Here is a 20,397-nt window from a genome sequence, read left to right as displayed (position 1 = left end):
GTGTGTGTGTGTGTGTGTGTGTGTGTGTGTGTGTGTGTGTGTGTGTGTGCATGTGCGAGTGGAAGCCACTGAGTTTGCGGTGGGAACCAGAGGGAGGTTGTGGGAGTTTGGAGCCATGTGTGCGAGGAGAATCAATTTAAACACAATCAAAAGTTAAGGGGGATTAAAGCGACTGTGATGAGATAGCACACTCCAAATGGTTTAAAATAGCTGCAGAGATTACACTAATGTAATCCAATTTAAAGGAGCCTTTCCCAAATATTTATTATTGAAGCACCATCTGTTTGAAGCCTGTAGGGTCAGCCCTTTACAGCAACAAGGCTATTTTGTTGTCCTATATTTCTCCTCATCCTGCCTGTCAAAAAGTCAGGCAACAACCCCGTTTTTTTGGTTCAGTTGCACTCTTTGTTCACGTCTGTCCTCATTCTGAATCAAACGAATCTGGAACACTTGTTCTTCACTTGTTAAATTCCTTAATAAAAGCAAAACCGAAGGTCATCCAGCTATCATCAAGACTAATGAACATTTATAATGAGGACAAGAAATCTGACGCCTAAATAATTCATCATTATGTTGTCTGTTTTTGCACAGCTCGGCGTTTATGGGGTCCTTTTTAAGACTTTGTTGTCGCTGCTCTGACACAGATCCCAGCTCGGCACAGACAAAACACGCCGTAGAGATTAGACGAGCATTGTTCCGTGCACATCAGCCGTGTTACTGACAAGAACACGGGATTGGTCGATATCGCAGGAAATTACATATGATAATAAATACAAGGGTCTGTAGAGGTATAAAAAGGTATTATAACATGAAACACTTTCTGTAAGTTCAAAGTTGAGACTTTTACAGCATCACTTGGATGCTGAAAAGTGCATCCGGCCGCTGTTGAGGCCTTTAACCTCTCGGCCCTGTCGTTGCTCAAGATTATCAGGAGATTTGTAAAGAGGCAGGCCCACCCCATTGTATCGATGGGGAAAAGTGTAGGGGCAGAGGTGTAAATGGAGGGTAAATCTGAGCCTCAGCTAAAGCTTAAGCTGCAGTGAGGGACTCGCATGAGAGAGCGAGAGATGGGTGGAGGCAGAGATTACTCGGGGAGATAGAGTGGGGCTGGTTAAAGATAAAGTGATCCTCTTTAACCAGCCCCACTCTATCTTCACACAGGCTCCTGAGGGCATCGAGAGAGGGACTCACTTTTTTATCCTTCGTTCGATCACAACACGGTCACAATCAGATGGCCTTTTTAGACATGCAAATCACACGTACTTCAGCAATAAACTAGACGCCCGTTTATTTTTGGATACACCTGCCCTAAACCCTAATTTACACCGTTAACCTGTGTTGCCTCAGTTTACGCTTAATATATTGCTTCGTTGAGTCGTAGAGTCAGAGATTATTGGAGATAAGAAGATTTCCACTGTGCTTTTTATCTGGGATCTGTTTTCTCACATGGGTGTGCTTCCCCCTATGGGCGACTCACGGCACCACGGCACTGTGATCTCTTAATTGCGCCCCAGCTCCAGACGTGCATGACAGGGTCGACTCTTCTTTGATTAGTCTTTGCAGGTCTGTGCGCGTCCGGCAGCCCGGCCGTTTTAATTGCTGTTGCAGCGGAGACTTCGGCAATATCTCAAAGCCAGGATGCCCTGCAGGAAAGAAAAACAACAACAAAAACTACTGTTTATTTTAAAGAGAAGAATCCAATTAGCAGATACAAAGCGTGGCTAGGCTGAACGACCGCCTTTGGCAAAAATGTAATTAGGGCAGTTTACTGAGGCTACATATCATATCTGCATCCTCTTTGTCGGCAACTTTTGATTTTCTTCTTGTTATTTTTTTTTTCCTGTTCTGACGGATTTAAATTGACTTCATACCCACATCTTGAACCGCCTTTATCTGTCTGTGTCTGCAGCCAAACACACACACACACACACACACACACACACACACACACACACATACCAGATGGAGACAGCCACGGATTAGTGAAGATTTTCCTTCATTTAATAAACAAATGAATGACACAGTTTTGAGGATAAACCCGCTCAAAGAAGCACAAGAGTAGTGAGGAGACTACAGGGGCATTATCCGGCTTCATCATGGAATATCATCAATATCATGAAGAACTCCCATCGACCTACAGAAGAACCTGATCCCTTCTGATTGTGTCTCCGGTACACAATGCATGTTAATCGGCCTGCGCGGCACTTTATAGCATTTACATGAGGAGAGCTTTCATGTAGACACAATCGCAGCCTCTTCCCGAACGTGGCCTTTTCCCTCCGTGCCGTTACATAATTGTTACAGCGGACGCACGCCGATTCACAGCAATCACAATAGCTCCTGGAGATGAAATCGGAGCGCTAACAGGATTTGTGAGGAAAAAACTATGTTTCAAATCTGGGAAAAAAAAAGAGATGGAGCTGCTATGTATTATGCATGAAAAAGCAGGCAACTGCAGGAACGATGGTGATGATAAAGATATTAATCTCACGCATGCATGTCCTGTGACATGAGGAAATGCTGGATATGAAGACATGTTTTATGATAAGAGGAATGATTTTTTTTGCATTAATGTCTCACAGGCTTTGACATCTTATCATGTGTAGATGATGACAGCATTGCCATGGATTTTCACTTTATGAATAGCAATGGCAGCCCACCACTTTGGTCCGGACTGAAATATCTAATCTATCTGATGAAAGTGTGCAGACATTCACACCCCACTCAGGAGGAATTGTAATAACTTTGTTGACTTTTTTGAATGTTTAATGCTCATAATGTTTCATCATCAGGCCAGAAATTTAAAATGTGTCCAATACTTTGGTTCATGACAACTACCTGTAAAGTTTATGATATACTATATCAGTGGTTCTCAAACTTTTTCTGTCGCACCCCCACTTTGGAGGAAGAAAAACGTTCATGACCCACCGCCCCAACAAAATTGTAACAAAATGGTCTATGTTGAATTTTTATTGAAATAACATTTTGTGACTCCTCCGTCTGTGCTTTTTCAAATAGAATAAAGAAAATTGCAATCACTTTGTTAGAACAATGCAAATAAAGTTATATCTGTGCAAAAAAGAACTACAATTTGGCAAAAAATTGCTTATTGCAATTGGCTGCAATTAACCTGTTTTGCACTAAACATCTTTTCAATATAACAATATAGTGCAACCTGTGAAAAACTAAACAAAACAAGTTTCATACTATCCGCAGCTAGAGTTTTCAGACATAAAACGCAGACTGGTCTCTCCTCATCTCCTACCGCGTTCACTGTGAAACCCAGAGCAAGATAGGCGTCATCATATTTTCTTCTTGGCTGCTTGCTGTTCGTCTCGGATGCATCGCTTGCGGTTGCTTTTCTGTTCCCGCCTGCCAAATGTCTCTTCATTTGGAACACTAAGCCACACATGTGAGTCGCCAAGGATCATGGCCGTCACGCATGCGCAAGCGTAACCTGTTAACGGCGTAACGTAAACATTTACACGAAAGTACAGGCATTTCACCATGTATTTATTAATTGCTTAAAAAAAAAAAAAAAAAATTTTAAATAAAATAATTCTGCATTTCCCCCTGCGCCCCACCTGTAATACCACCGCGCCCCACTAGAGGGGCGCGGTGGTATTATATGATAACCCTAATCTGTAGAACAAAGAAAGAAATCACCACATGCAAAGTTGAGATTATATCTGTTCAACATGGGAGCTGGCGGATAGAAGCTAACGATGCTAACGGCACGCTAAACAACAGCTAAAGTGCTGAGACAGCAGTTTTTACCGGAGGGCAGACATTACTCCACTATATCTTTACATTGCGTCACTGCTAAAGTACAGACTCACAAAGCAGCTAGCGTGGTTCTAGACTCGAAGCAACACGGCTGATCTAGAAAACATCCGTTTCTTAATTCACACATTTGTAAAGGTACAGTCATCATAACGCTCTCTGTGGACAAGAATGGGTTTCCTATTTCAGTGCGATTGTCCTGGCAGGTTCAACTTTACTGTAACACTCACTGTGTTTGAAAAGGGAGAAGTTATTAATCCAATTATGTGCCATCCACATGTTGTGTACACTATTGCATGACTACAAAAAGCAGTGGCGGGCCGTGCATTTCATACCTGGGCCTTCACTGCTGTCCTGCAGCTGAACACACGTATTCGTATTAAACCGTTCGGTACGCGGCTTACAAACCGAACAATACGTTTAAATAATACTAGTGCATTTGGAAAATGCAGAAGCTTAAATTGTGGGAAATATAATGTTTTCTGCGCTCACATAGGAAACAACGGGCTGTGACCTCTGAACCCGGAACAAAAAAACAAAAAACAGCTGAGGCACCGCACGTGTTCTGGGAGGCTATGCTAAACTAGCGTAACGGGAAAACAACAGCAGCAACACGCATTCTGCTACACACTCGAGGGCCATTCAGATATTAGATGTAAAAAAACAAACGCAGTTGACTTACCAAATGCTGATCTCTTAAAGACAAACTCCATCCTCCTTTCTTTGTTGACAAAGAGTTTAATCCCATGGTTAAATCCCAAATCAAATCCGTTTCTCCTCCTTCAGCCATTGAGTGTTAAAAAACAAAGCTATGTTAAAAAAATTATAATAATCTACACCAAGCAAAATGCAAAAAATGTCAGCATTTCTTCAATATCTTTCAATTTGAACTCTCACTACTCCGACTAAGCTCTGCTGGCTTCCTTAAGTTTCGTTTCGCGATAGTCACGTGCTCGCCCACTGACCAATCACAGCACACGCTGCACCTCACTGCAACGCTGCTCTTTAAAACTGAGGCGATAGTGAGAAAAATATTTTTATAAATTACATTACATGAAGTGTATTTATGAAAAATTATTAAATTATAAAATAGCTATAACTTTGTGATTATGTTTAGGCCAGCAGAGAAGGCCTTGCTGGCGCTGACGGCCCACCACTGACAAAAAGCAGCACCTCTCTGAAACACTGTTTGTAGTCCAATCGCTCGGCAAAAACAAAAGTATGTATTACCCACAGTGTGACCATAACATCACATCCACATGTTGGTTCTGAGTGCTGGGGCGGGGTTGTAGGAAGGAAGACTAATTTAACTGCACTTTTAAAGAAAAGGTTATCGTTACTGTACGATTAGTAAAATGTCCTTTTTATTAAGTGCATATTTTGCTCACATGTTGGATGCGTCATTTCAAACTCGTACCGTGCAGACTCCACAAGCGTCGCATGACGAATGATTAAATGTAAAGCAAAGCGGTCTGCTAATCTTCGTTTATTGAATGTAAATTCTGTGGCCATGATGATGATGATGATGAGGATGTTGATGGCAGTGCCCGCAGCGTTGGTGGCTGAAGCGACCATGTGTCAGATCATATCCATGTCCCGCTGAGCTCTTTTGCTCACGTGAGGTGAGAGGATTTAGCCGGGGATTGTTTCGGGATTAGTCAACAGGATTTACCAGATTCAGAAATTAAGGGACAGGAGCTCCACAGCGCCGGGGTCACTTTGTCCTGAGTCACCGCAGCGAACCTATAGGTCAAAAAACAAGTTTCTCCCTTTCTCTGATGCTTTCTGCCCTAAAATCACACACACACACACACACTTTTCTACTCTTCGCATGCACACTCAGCCAAGCCCCACATCCAATCTCCTAATTCTCCTGCCTCTACGTGCTGTCAGTGTGGAAAAGAAGGTAGGCGTGCCTGGCTGAACAGATGTGGAGATTTCAGCTGGCCGGCCGTCTATGGACCATAACGCTCCCTCTCTTCCTCTGTGTATTCTCCTTTTAACCAAATATCCATCTGAGCACATGAGGGACACTTCTCACTGTGTTGTCTGCCGTGGAAGGATTTAGTGGCAAGAACACTATTTTCTTTGCCTCAGTTTTTTTCTTTTCACCAATCAAACTGGAGACACAAGTGGACACCGACTGCGGGGATCAGCTGATCCAGCTTCCACTGTCCGGGTCGGGTGATTGGACACCCTGTGAGTTGGACATCTTGTCTTCATCCATTCATTCCTTCCTTTTGTTGCTCATGTTGCCGATATGAAAATAATATTAAGCATTTTCTTGTCGGTTGCTTTGTACTTTCTTGGAATTTGCAGGCATGCGTCCTTAAACCCCTCATAATCCATGCACCTAAACTGCCCTCACTTTACATTCTATCCTTAAGATAAGCTGAAATCAAATGTACTTGCTTTGTGTGTTGAGCGTTATTTGTGTCTGGAAAATCATTGAGACTGAAGTCATTTAGCAAACGGAATGTGACATGCAGACCAGTATAGTTTTGGAATACAATACTGTAAAAGCCAATGGTGAACCTTAGGAAACTTCTACGTCCTCTGCAGCTAAATAAACCATTTATTATCTGTAAAATGCATGGATATAAAGATGTACTTTAACAGACGATCATCTAATTCAAATGCAGCTTTATTTAAATTTACAACTGAAGCACATGTCTTCTTAAGTCTCCCTTGGCTGCTTCCATACGATGTGATGAGTCTGCCCTCCTTGGTTTGGGGTCGCTGAACGTACAGAAGCAAAAAGAACAACATGTCAAGATGTCAAAGGGGAGTCGACTGATCCTGAGGTTGTTGGTGGTTAGAACTGATCCGATTGGCTGATGGCACAGTTAGGAATTTCATTTGGGTTATTGATTTTCTCCAATTTGCGATGTTTCTTTATGTTTTTCTTCTGTCTGATCGGTTTTGTACAAATGGACACATTCCAACAAAGACATCTACAGCCACCAGAGTAAACTTCCATGTCATTAATTATGTTTATTTATCTATATGTAACACACGTGAGGATTAGCTGCTTTTCTTAAACTGATTATTTTGGGGTTTTTGACTGTTGGTGGGACAAAACAAGATGTTTGAAGATGTCATATTTGGCAAATTTTGTATTGACAAAATAATCAGTAGCTTAATTAATAACTAAAACACATGAAACACATGGGAGCTGGGAATGCAAAGACAAAAAAAATAATCTTAAATGAAATGAAACAAACACAAACAAACATTTCTATACATACGATTGAAGCGTGACACAGGATGTGCTCGGTGATTAACCGGTCCCGTTGTTGTTGTTCCAGGTGACACCAAGGAGGTGGAGATCCCCAGAGGACAGATGGAGGTGGTCAAGGGCCAGATGGTGGTGTTACATGCCTGGTACAGCCCCATCTCAGACATTTCCCAAAACTCTGTGCTTTGGCACTTCACGGGAAAAGAATCCAAGCAGGTGAGAAGGTCAAAGCATCAGTCTGCAGTGATCTGCTGTTTGGCTGACCCTGCTCTGACCTTTGGAGGAAAGAAAGGAGAGCCTCTTTAAGGGATTAACATAAAGAACAGTGTGTTTGCTGATCCTACTACTACTATCATGGAAGTCTTGTACCTTCAAAACAAAGACATGACAGTTAAAAACAATGAATGGATAACTATTTTGACGATTGCTAGCTTTACCAATGTGAAGATCTGCTTTCCTGTTTTCTATCATTTTAATTAAAAAGAGCTTTGAGTTTAAACTATTTGTAAGATTTTTCACCTGCCTTTTTGTTTTTGGATAGATTCATTGAGAAAATAATTGGCTGACAAATTGGTAAAGAAAACAATTGTTGCTTGCAGCCTTGCAAAGAATAGCAAACCTATTTAAGTAACCTTTTACTATATCAATAAAAAAATGTGTTTGAGGAATTCTTATTTATGAACAAGACCAAGTACTACGAGGCATGTTGCCTCTGAATTTTACGTAATTTTGTACTGCATGACATAATGTATACATGCTGATAAACCCAGTGATCTGGAGAGATTAGACTTATTGCCACCACATATCTAACTCATAGTGGACGGAAAGACGGATGTCATTCAGTAAAGGATGCCACTAATGACATGTCATCTCTTTTTAGTGCACCTCTGAAACGTGACACGAATTGCTGGTGAAACTGTACATATTTGCACGTACTCTGTGTGTGTGTCAGTCAGAGTGTGTAGGGTCTTTTGCATGATTAATATAATCTAAACAATTTCAGTGTCTGACGCCTGCAAGCTTATCTCAAACAGAAAATCAGGCTAAAATTCCACATCCACCATCTGTACATGTCGGGATTATCTTCATGAAGGACGTTGATGTCTGTTATATGGTTAATCTGCACATCTTAATATGGCCACAGACAAAATAAATATACATATTTCACTCAAATGAGAGAAAAGTCTCTCTAGCACCTTCTTTTAAGAATGTGTTGTATTTCACAAAAAGTGTCAGACTCAAATGTTGATCTAGTTATGAGTATTAATAATTAACAGGGCCAATGATGTGCAGTGTCACCATTGGATGCGTTTCTTTCTGTTCAGGTGATAACCTTTAGCTTAGGCAAAGTCGGCCACAGCCAGAATGAGTTCAACAAAAGAGTGGGCTTCAGTGCGGCCATGCCTTCAGCCAACCTCTCCATCTACATCAACAACACCCAGGAGTCGGACTCCGGGCAGTACTTATGCTCTGTCATCATCCCCGGCAGTGATGGCATTTCCGGACAAATGCACCTAAATGTCAAAGGTAATAGACCACATCGTCAGAGGAACTTCAAAGGTCAGATTTAATCAGAGCGGCCCGTGACACACAGCTCACACAGTTTCCATCGGATTGGTGGAAATTCAGGCAAAGTAAATGCTTTAAAGGATTTCGGATCAGACCGGTCTGTTAAATGTGTATTTATGAAAGCAAGCAACGTCCAAATATTGACTCATGCTGTTTAGGGATTCACTTGGCTCTGAAGTCATTATGTCATCCTCCAGCAACAGATGGAAACAATGTGGGATCAAAACTTCTTTCTTAATTTTATGCAATAGGGCTGCAGCCCCGAAAAAAAAATCTCCACTTTGTTTGCAGTGGATTAAAGAACTTACGTATAAGTTAATTATAAGCTTATTGATCCTGTGTTCTTATCTTAACACTCTGTCCGTCCGTCTGTCTGTCTGTCGACAGTCCCTCCTTCTCCCCCAGTGTGCACCATGACAGGAAACTCAGTGGTGAAGGGCAACGTGACTCTGAGCTGTAAATCCAGTCATGGGAAACCCGTCCCGCAGTACAAATGGACCAAGGCTGCACCCATGTCGGAGGTCTTCTTCGCCCCAATGCAGAGTGAGTATTTTCTCAGCACATAACCAGGATGTTAACTCTTATACTTCAATGGTCAGTTCATCCAAATTACAAAAAAAAACCACATTTACTTACTGTGCTTTGAGTCTTATCTATTAGTTTTATTTGCACAGGTTGTGATATCCCTGCAGCCATCCAGATATAATGTAGGGTTATGTTGCTTGCAGCATTAAAACATGTAATTCAACAATTTTTTCTTACTTTTTTCTATCATAGAAATGGTCTCTGCAAAAACGGCTCGTTTAAATCCCCTCATTACCACACCATCACAGCAATTAAGCATAACGAGCAGCAAGCTGTGGTGTAGGGAGTGATTTCCGTTTTTGTTTCCCCTGGGTTTTGACTATCAGACTAAATGCTGGTTCCCTTAGACCACACGGACTACTTATGGCTGAAAAAAAGTACTTTTACCTCCTCTGCATGAAAGCACTTTAAATGCGCACAAAGGCAGATTTTAAAGAATTGCAATTTTCATTAGTTTTTTGGGGTTGAGGAACGCTTGCACAACTGCGGCAAATCTTACACCGGCTCCTTGTGTCATGTTCAGGCAACCTTGTCAGTCACATTTCTACCCGATTAATTGCGTTGTTTTTGGAGAGAAAAGGCGGCGGGAGCAACGTTTGTCTTTAGTCAGGTTATTTCCAGCCAGCCTCATTTCCTCGTTAACATAGATATGTGTCAAACAGAAGCAAAAATAATAGAGAGATTATCTGTGAGCCTGTTTATGAGCAGGTCTAAATGTCACGCACCTTCCTTACATGCAGATGATGCTAAATCCCTGTTGTCAGGACACATTCTTTGATCATCAGTCCCAGACACAGCAGTGGGCTTTCCTCATAGACGCTGCAGATGCCCCTCAGAGGACGATCCTTGGCAGGCCATAACATGCGCCACAAAATCCTCTTTACAGATTGAGACAACTCAAACCACGGCATGCTCCTCTCCCAGTGTGCATGCTCTGCTCCTACATGCTTCCATTGTTGCATTATTTGGGAGATGTTTGTTTCCAAATGACGCTGCAAAGAGAGCACCATCTGTTTCTGAGCAACGGCGGGACTTAGCCTGATTGATTGAGTATTGACTTAACTGCTTTGATCTTTGGCCCTTTATCTCTTTATGGCAGAAAAGTCCTCAGACTCAAAACATGAAAACTACTTCCTCTGATTGACTCAGGGGCCTACATCCCATGTGCGTCTTCACCCTCTTACATGCCATGGACACTTGAGTTCAAACCCATCTTTTTATCCGCCCTCGCTGATGTATGCTCTCTCGGTGACTCTCCATGACTCTCATCTCTTTCAGCAATCGCTCTCTCTGTTTTCTCTCTCTGCTGATCCTCTCTCGGCACTTCTCATTTCCTGTTGACCTTGGTGCCTAATCTAACAAGCCCCATGTCATTACTTGATCAACCCCTCCTAAGAGGCATAAGTTGGATTTGGGACTTGACTCCACCCCCCCTCCCCATCCTGTTTGCGCCACTCCTTCCCTACCTCTCATTAATGCTCACTCACTCTCTCTTTGCCATCTTTCCTTCTGCAAAAAGAATGGAGAACCTGTCCCCAGCCCATGCTTGTCCTTGGGTTCATGGGTAAGGGTTTTCACTCACACATTTTCCACTTATCTCCCTTAACTCCCATCCCACCTGAGTCAACATGTCACTCCTCAAATCACAGCCACTGAGCTGTAGACGGAAAACAAATTTGTATGAATCCTTACAGGATTACATTTAAAAAAAAAAAAAAAGATTATGATCAACATCAAAAAAGGAAAAAAAACAAAAGGTGAGCATAGCTGTCAAAGCAGGTAAACGTTCTTAAACATTTACTATCTCCTTGCACATTCATTGATTAAAGAATGTAGATGTTAGAACTCTCAAGGAATAGCAGCAGTTTATCCCCGCTGTAATCTTAAACAGCTGTTTCATATTGGAAATAAAAATCCATAATGAAAATAATATGAGACTCGAACATTAAAAGAAGGGTTGAATTTGTTGTTAATATTTGTGGTATGTGTGTTGTGTTAGATTTAGCTGTCTCCCCATTCAGTTATCCTTTTGAACCAGAGGACACAATAAGATAATAATAATAATAATAATAATAATAATAATAATAATAATAATAATAAGAGTCCATCGTAGGGCTGAAACTATCAGTTTATTGGTGACCGAAAATAAAAACTCAAAGGAACAGTTTGACATTTTGGAAAATAGGCTAATTTCTTGCTGAGAGTTAACTGGTTGGATTAGAATTAGAACATCAATACCACTCATGTATGCACACACGTTATACAGCGAGCTAAATTAAACGAGAGAAATTGGTACTGCATTCTGTTTTTGTGAGTGGTCTTTTACATTAATTATGAAAACGAATCCACCGCAGCTCGGAACGTTTGGGTGTCACGTGAGGCAGCCGACTCCACCGCGAGCTTCATATACGTTAATCACGCGTCATGTGTCAGGGCTTAAACAAACGCTGCTCGGTGACCTTGCAGCGTCAGCGGCTTCATTCTGAGTAACGCCCCCGTCATGATATGAGGTAGCACTCTCTGTATCCGATCGCTGCGCAGGCTTGAACCCAGTCCAAGCTCCAAGTCAGCTGATTTTGGTCCAGCTGCTTATCTGTCACAATTGGGTTTTGGTTCTTCACAGCTGGGTTTTTTTCGAGCCAGAGGATTAAATAATCGGAGAGGGATAAGTGCATATCACTCTCATCTGCCACTGTTTTATTTGGCACCCGCTTTTGTTTTGATATCTGAGGCACGGTTTTAATACTCTGGTCAAAAAGGTTAACAATAAAGTGATGATCTGTTTATGAATACCAGCTACTTTCACATTTAATCATTTTAGGGTGCGATTACACTTACTAAGCAGACCAACACAGGCGGGTAATGCTCATCAGCAGCAAATTATAACAGATACTTTCTGACTTTTTCAATGTAGAGATGTACTGCACTTCTACTGGGGGCAGTGCTTTGTGTGTGCACCTGCCTACATTAGCCTTGCTCCCGGTGGTGCGGTAGCAGATGGTGCAGAAAAAAACCAAGAAGCTCAATCCACCCAACACCCAAACTTTGGGCACAATGATTGTTCAGGATGTTCTGGTCTCTTGCATTAAAATGTTGCTCGCTGGCACAACGTGAACCTTGACTTTTCGTCCGGGATGATTTGAGTGATTGACTCTTGAGTGTGCCAGACGTGCACGAACACTTATAAGACACCAACCCACCCAAACAACGCATAAGAAGGGTGATCCCGCAAAACTGGCACAAACCCACCCTCATTTTCCTCACGTTCCCCCATGAAAGCAAAAAACGCACGTCACATGAAGACATGCTGGGATGTGACATCTACGATTGGATTTCAGAGGATTTGTTGCGATAAGTCCCTCATAAAGCTTGTTTATTTCTTGCAGCCTATGTTTGCATCAACGCAGCATTTGAAAGCCATGTGTGCTAAGAGGAATAGATTGTGTTGAATGGAAATACCCAGTTGAGACAGATGTGCACACACACACACACTTACTGCTGTGCCATAACCTTGGAGTGAGAAGATATTAAACCTGCGACATTATTGTGTAGCGGAATCCTCTGCAGGGAACCCATCCCAAACTACATACTGTAGATACTGGATGTGGGCCAATAGTGGATTCAATTCTGGATTATGAGCAGTAACTAATGACTCAACATCGCCATATGTTGCACACATTGATGCTATAATGATACAGATGACTGTTCTACAAAATACATAATTATATCTGTAAACGAATAGGAAAATATCATAATTTTTCAATAAGTGAATTAGGAATCGGTGTATTTATTTAATGCATTTTGTCACAGCGCGGCTCTTAGAGTTGGACAAAAACAGCAGACACACTAGTATACTAACGAATATATTCATTTATTAGGAGCAAAACGAGTCAAACCAATAGATGGGAGGAATCTGTAAAGTCAGTTGTGTTTGGGTGGAAACATGCTGCAACAACATAAAGGAACCAACAGCTACCACATAAAGATGTGCGGTGAGACCACATCTGCCCACTAACGACAGGCTGCTGCTGCTCTGGCTCACATGCATGAGGCACACCAGGTGTGTCCAATCACCCTGATTACTCTCCCAAAGGTCTGCAGGCCTGGAGACAGAGAGCGCACCGAACGCACCAAGAAGAGGGGTCGTCGCAATTATATATATTAACAAACATGCCAACATGCAGGTATACCTAAGTAAAAATGTTAATCCAACACAGCCCAAAACTAGCTGAACTCTCAAAAAGAAAAAGACTTATTTCATTTCCTTTATAAACAAGATCTATGCGAGGTTTTGATATAATCTTCACAGCACACACTTGCAGTAAAGTTATGTGTGTTACTTTTGCAAAGTAGCTCCCTAGTGTGTGATATTGTGGCGTAGTCGACTTGTATAATTTTCTAGTTTTACCAAGCCCTCTTGCACAGATCACATAAATATATGATGGGGACTCGTGTGTAACTGTGCGCTTGTTTCGCAGACGAGCGACACGGCACCCTGAGGCTGAGCAACCTCACTAAGAGCATGTCGGGGAAGTACATATGCCGAGCCAGCAACACCGCCGGCTCCGACAGCTGCTCCATTAACCTGGAGGTTATCACCTGTAAGCACACAGTATTTCTACTCCGCTACACACCCGCGTATTCATCACACAGCTGTGAATCCCATTCGGTGTTAACCCCCGATCTGTGATGCGTTTCCCAGCTTCCAATGCAGGCATGATTGCAGCGGCTACACTGGGCTCCATAGTGGGACTGGTGGCCATGGGGCTCTTCCTCATATTCATACTGAGAAGGAGAGGGGACACTGAGGAGGAGATGGCCAACGAGATCAAGTGAGAGTTTTAACTATACGCTGTAGGGTGGGCACTTTATTAGGTACACCTGTACAATCTAATGCAATTTAATACAACAATAACCTTCACCAAGTTTATTAGGTTCCGTTCTTTTGGTGACATTGAGATGTGTAAAGGATAAAGGTGGTGTTGTACTGGACTGCATTATACTGAGAGGTTGTTTATATTGTCCTCTCTATTTACATACATGAGGGGGGCAGAATATTAGAAACACCTCTGGATCTAATGCAGTCCAGTAAAAGATGTGACCGCAATGCTAAAACATATATAACACATTTATGACGGTGTCAACAAAACCTGATCACAGGTATCGTAAAAGTACTTTGAGGCAGTACAGTTGTATTAGATTGTACAAGTGTACCTAATAAAGTGGACACTGTGTGTCTGTGTGTGTGTGCTAAACAAGTTGTTTATTTGCAGTGCTGGAAAGACAATCAAAGTGTACATTTACTCAAGTAATGTACGGAAGTTTTGAGATACTTGCGCTTTACTTGAGTACTGCATTTCTATGTTTCTTTATACTCGAAGGCAAAAAAGAAAGAAGCAAGGAGGGAAGTGGCTGCACTCATTGCAATCATATTAAAATAACTTTATTTCTTTAGGGCACCACCAGACAGACGCGTCGATCCATTGAATTCAATAATAAGTAGGGCGAGCACTCACACGGTTCCCTTTTTGCATTGTTCCCTTTGTTAAATCAAAAGCAGCAGTCTATGCCTCTGCATTTATTAATTATATTGAGTTGATAAGAATTTTTTATTCATTAGGAAAAATCCTAATGAGTACTTTTGATAGTTCCTTTTGTTGACAATACATTTACACACAGGACTTCTATTCAAAAGTATATGTATTGTGCTATAACTACTTTTACTTGTAGTATCAAAATATGTTGCTCTCATATTGTATATTCTGTAATAAATACTGTATAAGGTAATTCTAAAATCTACAAAAAGTACTTTTTTTCTCAGAACTCACTGTGAGTGTAAAGCACTGAAGCTGAATGTGTGTCGCCCTATTTCCTCGTCATTTTTTGATTTGATTCATCAATGAGATTCTGCTTCTTGTTGCTTTGCTCTCGGTGTCACAGGGAGGACGCTCAGGCGCCAAAGCGAGTGTCGTGGGCAAAGAGCAACACCGGCTCGGACATCATATCCAAGAACGGCACACTGTCCTCCGTCGCCACCAGTCCGCAGCCCCGAGACTTCCACTACCCGTACTCGCCCAACGGCTCGGTGATCAACGCCTACCAGCTGCGGCCCGGAGAAGCCAGCACGCTACAGGGGCTTCCCGGTTACAACACGGGGGGCACTCCGTCGCGCAAACACAAGCGACCCCCCAGCACAAACGGGGGCCCTCCGCAGCTCCTGAGGAGCCCCGTGGTCGCCATCCCCAACAGGACTGAGGGGGCTCAGCCACAGGTGCCCCCCCCACTCACTGTGTCCCCACAGATCAGCTCCTCCACTCTGACGCGCATGGGAGCTGTAGCCGTCATGGTGCCTGCTCAGAGCCAAGCCGGCTCCCTGGTGTAGGACAGCGGCTCCGCATGGAGGGACAGAATGCCTTGAAATGGAAAAGCACCTTCTCCACCAACGCCTGGAAGGTTGTGAGAGAAGAAGACGCCTCGCAGGTCCCTTCGGTTTGCTCATTTCAGTTTTTTCTTTTTGTAAGAAATATATTTTTATTCCCACTTTTAAAAGAGACTTTCAAAAAAGGATATCCAATAACATTATGATTTTTTTTTTAGGCAATATAAATAAAACAGAGAGAGTTGTATGAACTGAGCACAGTGTCTGGATGCTGTCAAACCATAACGAACAGCTAGTTTAGAGTTTTGACGTTCCTGCTAAACAGTTGTGCTTTGGACATTTATATAACTAAATATAAACCCATTTAACACACTTTTATATTTCCATCCGTATGGCTGTGTAAGGATCACTCTTCAGTCACTTCTCTCAGGCTAACTGCACTAGTTCAAAATCACAGTTCAGGTATTTCACCTTTATTTTGTCGTTCTTTTGACCCACTTCTGTTCACGTAGAGATTGTTCCATGACGTCGATATCTGCCGAGAGAACATTTAGGAGTATATTGCCTGTTACGGTAGTTGGAATGTAACCGAAAATAGTGTTGAAGTTAATGGTTTCTTACTATTCTGTTGAAAGGTGCTTGGTATAACATGATATAATTACTGTAAACATGCGAGACCATTATTCGCTGGGATGGTATTAGACCAACCCTGCTGCCGATGATGGTCTGTGGTTTTCTTGTAAGTATACTATAATGTGTTGGTGAGTTATTGAGGCTGAAAGGCTACATGTAGCACTTTTAATGCAGTTTTGATTGTTGATCAGTTTTCAATAAAGTGTTCTGGAGTGTTTGAGTTTAGCGCGACTGACTAATAACTTCACTCACGCAAACAATTCATATCAAATGTACATCATTCACAGTAGAGTGGGATTCAGGGTGACAATGAAAAGGCTGATTCATTTAATGAAAGCTGAGATTATTTAATTTGGAGTGTTACATTTTAATTACACAACCCACAATACACAACCCATTTATTTATATCTGTGGCAGTACACACGTCATGTAACAATACAGTAACCGTGAATATAAATAAGATGTAAAAGGACACTTTAAGGCACAGCTGCTGAGACTGCATGTGATATAGATATGCAATACATACAGAGGAGCAACCATTCCCTGTCAACACTGACGTTGGTGTTAAACCCTTTTAAACAGTTTGTATCCACACAAGCAGCCTCACATGAAAATGTTTAGATGAAAAAAATCTACAAACTTTTCTAAACTGTTCTCAGGCGATTTTGTGGATTTCCATGCCGCCAGTGTCGCTAAAAATGAAACAATTATTCTAGAAAAACCTACGTTTTACAATATGGTCCCTGCTAGAGCAACCAGGGGAAAGACTCATGACTCTGTCAGCAGATTTCGGGAAATGATCATCCTCATCACCTCATTCGTGCCTTTAGGGGAAACAAAATGAGAATAAAAAGAGTCACACAAACTGTGGTTGTTAAACAGAGCATGACAGCTGCCTAAAATATAAGGGAGTCATATTAAATCTGATACACAGTCAGACAGCCTCACCCTCTAGGATCTGATGGACTCTGATGTCTCGGACAAACTGCTGCACTGCGTAGTCCTTGAGGTAACCGTAACCGCCGTGCATCTGAAGAGCCTGGTTGCAGATCTGTTGAGAAAGAAGAGGCAGTAATGTAGGGAAAAAATTAAATAAGGACAAACTTCTCTTAACTCTTACTTTCATTGCTCAGCATTACTCACGTCAAAGCACTCGTCTGTGGCAAAGAGTTTGGCCATGGAGCAGAGAGAGACGGCATCGGGCCGGTTCTGCTGCAGCGCTGTAGCAGCTTCACGCACCAAGAGGCGCGATGCAACCAACTTGGTGGCCATTTCTGCCAGCTTGAACTGAAGATACTACTCGCATCAACACGGACAGGGAGAGAGGGAAGGATGAATTCAGTATCTCGCAGAAACAGTTTCTAAACACTTGAATGTAGGATTCTTAAAGGAGCTTCTTACCTGGTTGTTGGAGAGCGTCTCTCCAAACTGCTTGCGCACCAACAGATGATCCCTCGCTAGCTGCACACAGGCATGAGCCGCCCCAAGAGAACAGGACGCTGTTGGAAGAGCCTTTGTATAAAAGCGGCTGATGGTTGGACCAACAACAGGCGACGTTGATACGGGTCGGTCTTCATATAGTTGGAAAACCGACTAATGTCGGTTACACAGGAACGTATATAAAGTGCGCCAACGTTAGCGAACTCAAGCTGCCATAAGATGCTGCTCATCCCAGACCAAGAGCAAAGATGCCTATTACTACTTTCGAATGACATTTTCAATTTATGAAGAGGAAGAATTTGTAATTTCTTACATGGTTTCTCTTTGTCAGCTTCCTACAAACATCCTTCACATTTTTTTTTAAGTATTTCCATGATTGGTGTGATTCCAATCATTTTCACTAGCTATGGGAATACATCACACATCTGGGCATCATTAACTATAGTACAGTACACCTGAGTAGTGTTTTCCTCCTCACCAATATTAATTCTGCCTCCATTCAGGCCTTTCATGGCCATGTTGAATCCTTGCCCTTCCGCACCGAGCAGGTTGGCCACCGGAACGGCACAATCCTCAAATATCACCGCCCTGGTCGGCTGCGAGTTCCAACCCACCTGGAGAGCAGATTGAAAAACTCAAAGATTGAATCTTGAGAGACCGTGACTTACTTCTGCCATCTAGTGGTTACCTGCTAACACTAGCTGCAGAGCAAAATTATTAAATCAAACAACAATTAACTCTACCTTCTTTTCCTTTTTGCCAAAACTGAGGCCCGAGGTTCCTTTCTCTACCACCAGACAGGAGATGCCTTTTGCTCCTTTAGCTCCCGTTCTGCACATCACAACATAGACGTCAGTGTCTCCTGCTCCACTGATGAAGGCCTGCAGGGTCACAAAGAGACGACACGTGTTTCTGGCTCACCGTTTAAAAAGAGAGGATTCACAGTAACGCAGGCATGAACGGGGCTGCAGTCACCTTAGAACCATTCAAGATGTAGCGGTCTCCTTTCAGCTGTGCAGTGGTCAGAAGGGAAGCAGCATCACTGCCGCTGCCTGGAATCACAGATCACAGGTTCGATAGGTTGCACAGAAAAACTTGAATTTGCAACACATTTCTGAGTTTTTTCCTCCCTTTCCTTATTCAATGTTTTCCATATAAAGACTGACCTGGTTCAGTGAGACAATAGGAAGCAAGTTTTTCCATCGAACAGAGGTCTGGACAGAACCTCTCCCTCTGCTCAGTGTTGCCAAATGTGTCGATCATCCAGGCACACATGCTGCAAAGAAAGGAGCAGACTGCGAATTTGCAGGCAAAATACATAGAAAATATACATCACAGCTATTTAATATAGTTCCCATTATGGTGGAAAGTGGACACAATGGAGTTCATTTACCTAGTTATTTTCACAAGATGAAAAAGCAAAGAACCAAATAAAAGAAATACATCTGGATGGATGAATTGCCAAACACATTGTTTTCTACTATATGTAGTTTGGACTTATTGAAGAGTAATCCATCCTCTTGACTTAAAACAAGAACCTAATAATTCATCTTTCCATCTTGTTTTGATTGCAGGTACGTGCCATTAATGTGATATTGGGTGTGCTTACTTGTGGATACTGATGTAAGCTGTGGTGCTGACACATCCTGTGGACAAGGCCTCAAAGATGACGGACGTGTCCAGCCGAGAAAGACCCGTTCCTCCGACATCCGGCTGAACGTAGATCCCGCCAAACCCCAACTGGGCTGCCTTTCGCATGGTCTCCACTGGAAATATTTCCTGGAGGGGGCGAAAAAAAATGAACATACCTACAGTTGATGAAATTTAACTAATTGGACATTTATTTGGACATTCTAACATGACAGTACCGACAGCTCAATTTGAGCTCCAACACACCTTCTGGTCCCACTCGGCCATGTGCGGAGCCATTTCATTGGCTGCAAAGTTAAAAGCAACTTCCTGAAACTCCTTCTGTTCATCTGTGAGTCCATGAGCAGCTGTCAACAAAGAGCAGAGAACACACGGTACCATATTATTATATAATAAAGCATGGTTTGAAATACATCCTAAAAGATGACAGGATGCGTTTATATGTCCAACATTTTGAATCATTTAAATATTAAATTATTAAACTCAGGTTTGCTCAAATTCCCTCACACATCACACAACCTGCCTAAAAAGAGGGGTGTTGCAAAACTAGCCAATGACCGCTAACAACGTCACAGGTAAACGTAATATTAACGTAATAAATAAAACCCTGACAGTGTGTGTGTTTACTTTATCTTGTTTTATCCAAAGTCAGAAGTGTGTGTGTAGGAGAGCAGTAAGAAGTGAGTACAAGCAGCGGTTACCTAACTAGTTCACTTGTCACCCGGTGCCATTGAGACTTTCTTTCATAACACACATCCTCTGTCGTTTAAACTGATGCTAACTGTTCACTCGTGTTTTTTTTGGGACTTACGGTCGACACAAGAAGCTATTCCTCTTCTCTGTGGACTTCTGTTAGAAAGTAAACGATGGTTCCTGCAGATGCTGGAGCCCAGTCTAGCGACTCTTCCCAGAGGTCCGACAGCCGCCATGTTTACCTCCACAGCGGTGGAGAGAACGGCCGTGCTTCGCTTCTTCTTCTTCTTTGGTATTTTACGGCGGTTGGCAAATAACATTATGGTGCATTACCGCCACCGGCTGGTACGGAGTGTGGATCAGGATTCTCAATATCCAGTTGTGATGAAAATGAGAAAAGATGAAAGAAAAAGGGAGTTTCTATCTA

General features: G+C 42.3%; 2 protein-coding genes across 2 annotated transcripts in view; one reads left to right on the top strand and one right to left on the bottom strand.

Moving 5' to 3' along the window:
* Positions 1–16,398, top strand: part of esamb (endothelial cell adhesion molecule b) — a 35,679-nt gene extending 19,281 nt beyond the window's left edge. The window contains exons 2-7 of the mRNA XM_031873653.1: positions 7,092–7,237; positions 8,347–8,548; positions 8,978–9,133; positions 13,654–13,776; positions 13,878–14,007; positions 15,116–16,398. Coding sequence (XP_031729513.1) covers positions 7,092–7,237; positions 8,347–8,548; positions 8,978–9,133; positions 13,654–13,776; positions 13,878–14,007; positions 15,116–15,557 — 1,199 coding nt within the window. The 3' untranslated portion in view covers positions 15,558–16,398. The remainder of the gene's footprint in view (positions 1–7,091; positions 7,238–8,346; positions 8,549–8,977; positions 9,134–13,653; positions 13,777–13,877; positions 14,008–15,115) is intronic.
* Positions 16,399–16,513: 115 nt separating this feature from the next.
* On the bottom strand, positions 16,514–20,227 carry acad8 (acyl-CoA dehydrogenase family, member 8). Its single transcript, XM_031873652.1, has 11 exons — positions 20,089–20,227; positions 19,524–19,624; positions 19,237–19,406; positions 18,794–18,903; positions 18,603–18,679; positions 18,371–18,508; positions 18,106–18,241; positions 17,589–17,686; positions 17,331–17,483; positions 17,136–17,238; positions 16,514–17,011 (listed from the first exon to the last, which is right to left on the bottom strand). Exons 1-11 carry the CDS (start codon positions 20,204–20,206, stop codon positions 16,956–16,958), a joined length of 1,260 nt encoding a protein of 419 aa, XP_031729512.1. The 5' UTR covers positions 20,207–20,227; the 3' UTR covers positions 16,514–16,955.
* Between the last annotated feature and the right edge of the window lie 170 nt (positions 20,228–20,397).

The sequence above is a fragment of the Anarrhichthys ocellatus genome, unplaced genomic scaffold (genome assembly GCF_004355925.1).
Source record: "Anarrhichthys ocellatus isolate YVR2014 unplaced genomic scaffold, GSC_Weel_1.0 scaffold72, whole genome shotgun sequence".
Classification (NCBI taxonomy): Eukaryota; Metazoa; Chordata; class Actinopteri; order Perciformes; family Anarhichadidae; genus Anarrhichthys; species Anarrhichthys ocellatus.
The sequence above is the reverse complement of the archived record's forward strand: the minus strand, read 5'-3'. Positions and strand labels throughout refer to the sequence as shown.

What these genes read in the sequence shown, in the direction of transcription:
- acad8 (XM_031873652.1), bottom strand. Translation starts at nt 20,206, where the DNA reads ATGGCGGCTGTCGGACCTCTGGGAAGAGTCGCTAGACTGGGCTCCAGC. An exon ending in AATAGCTTCTTGTGTCGACC is followed by an intron (nt 19,625 to 20,088) that starts GTAAGTCCCAAA and finishes CTTTGTTGACAG; the next exon opens with CTGCTCATGGACTCACAGAT. An exon ending in AGTCCATCAGATCCTAGAGG is followed by an intron (nt 17,012 to 17,135) that starts GTGAGGCTGTCT and finishes TTTCCCCTAAAG; the next exon opens with GCACGAATGAGGTGATGAGG.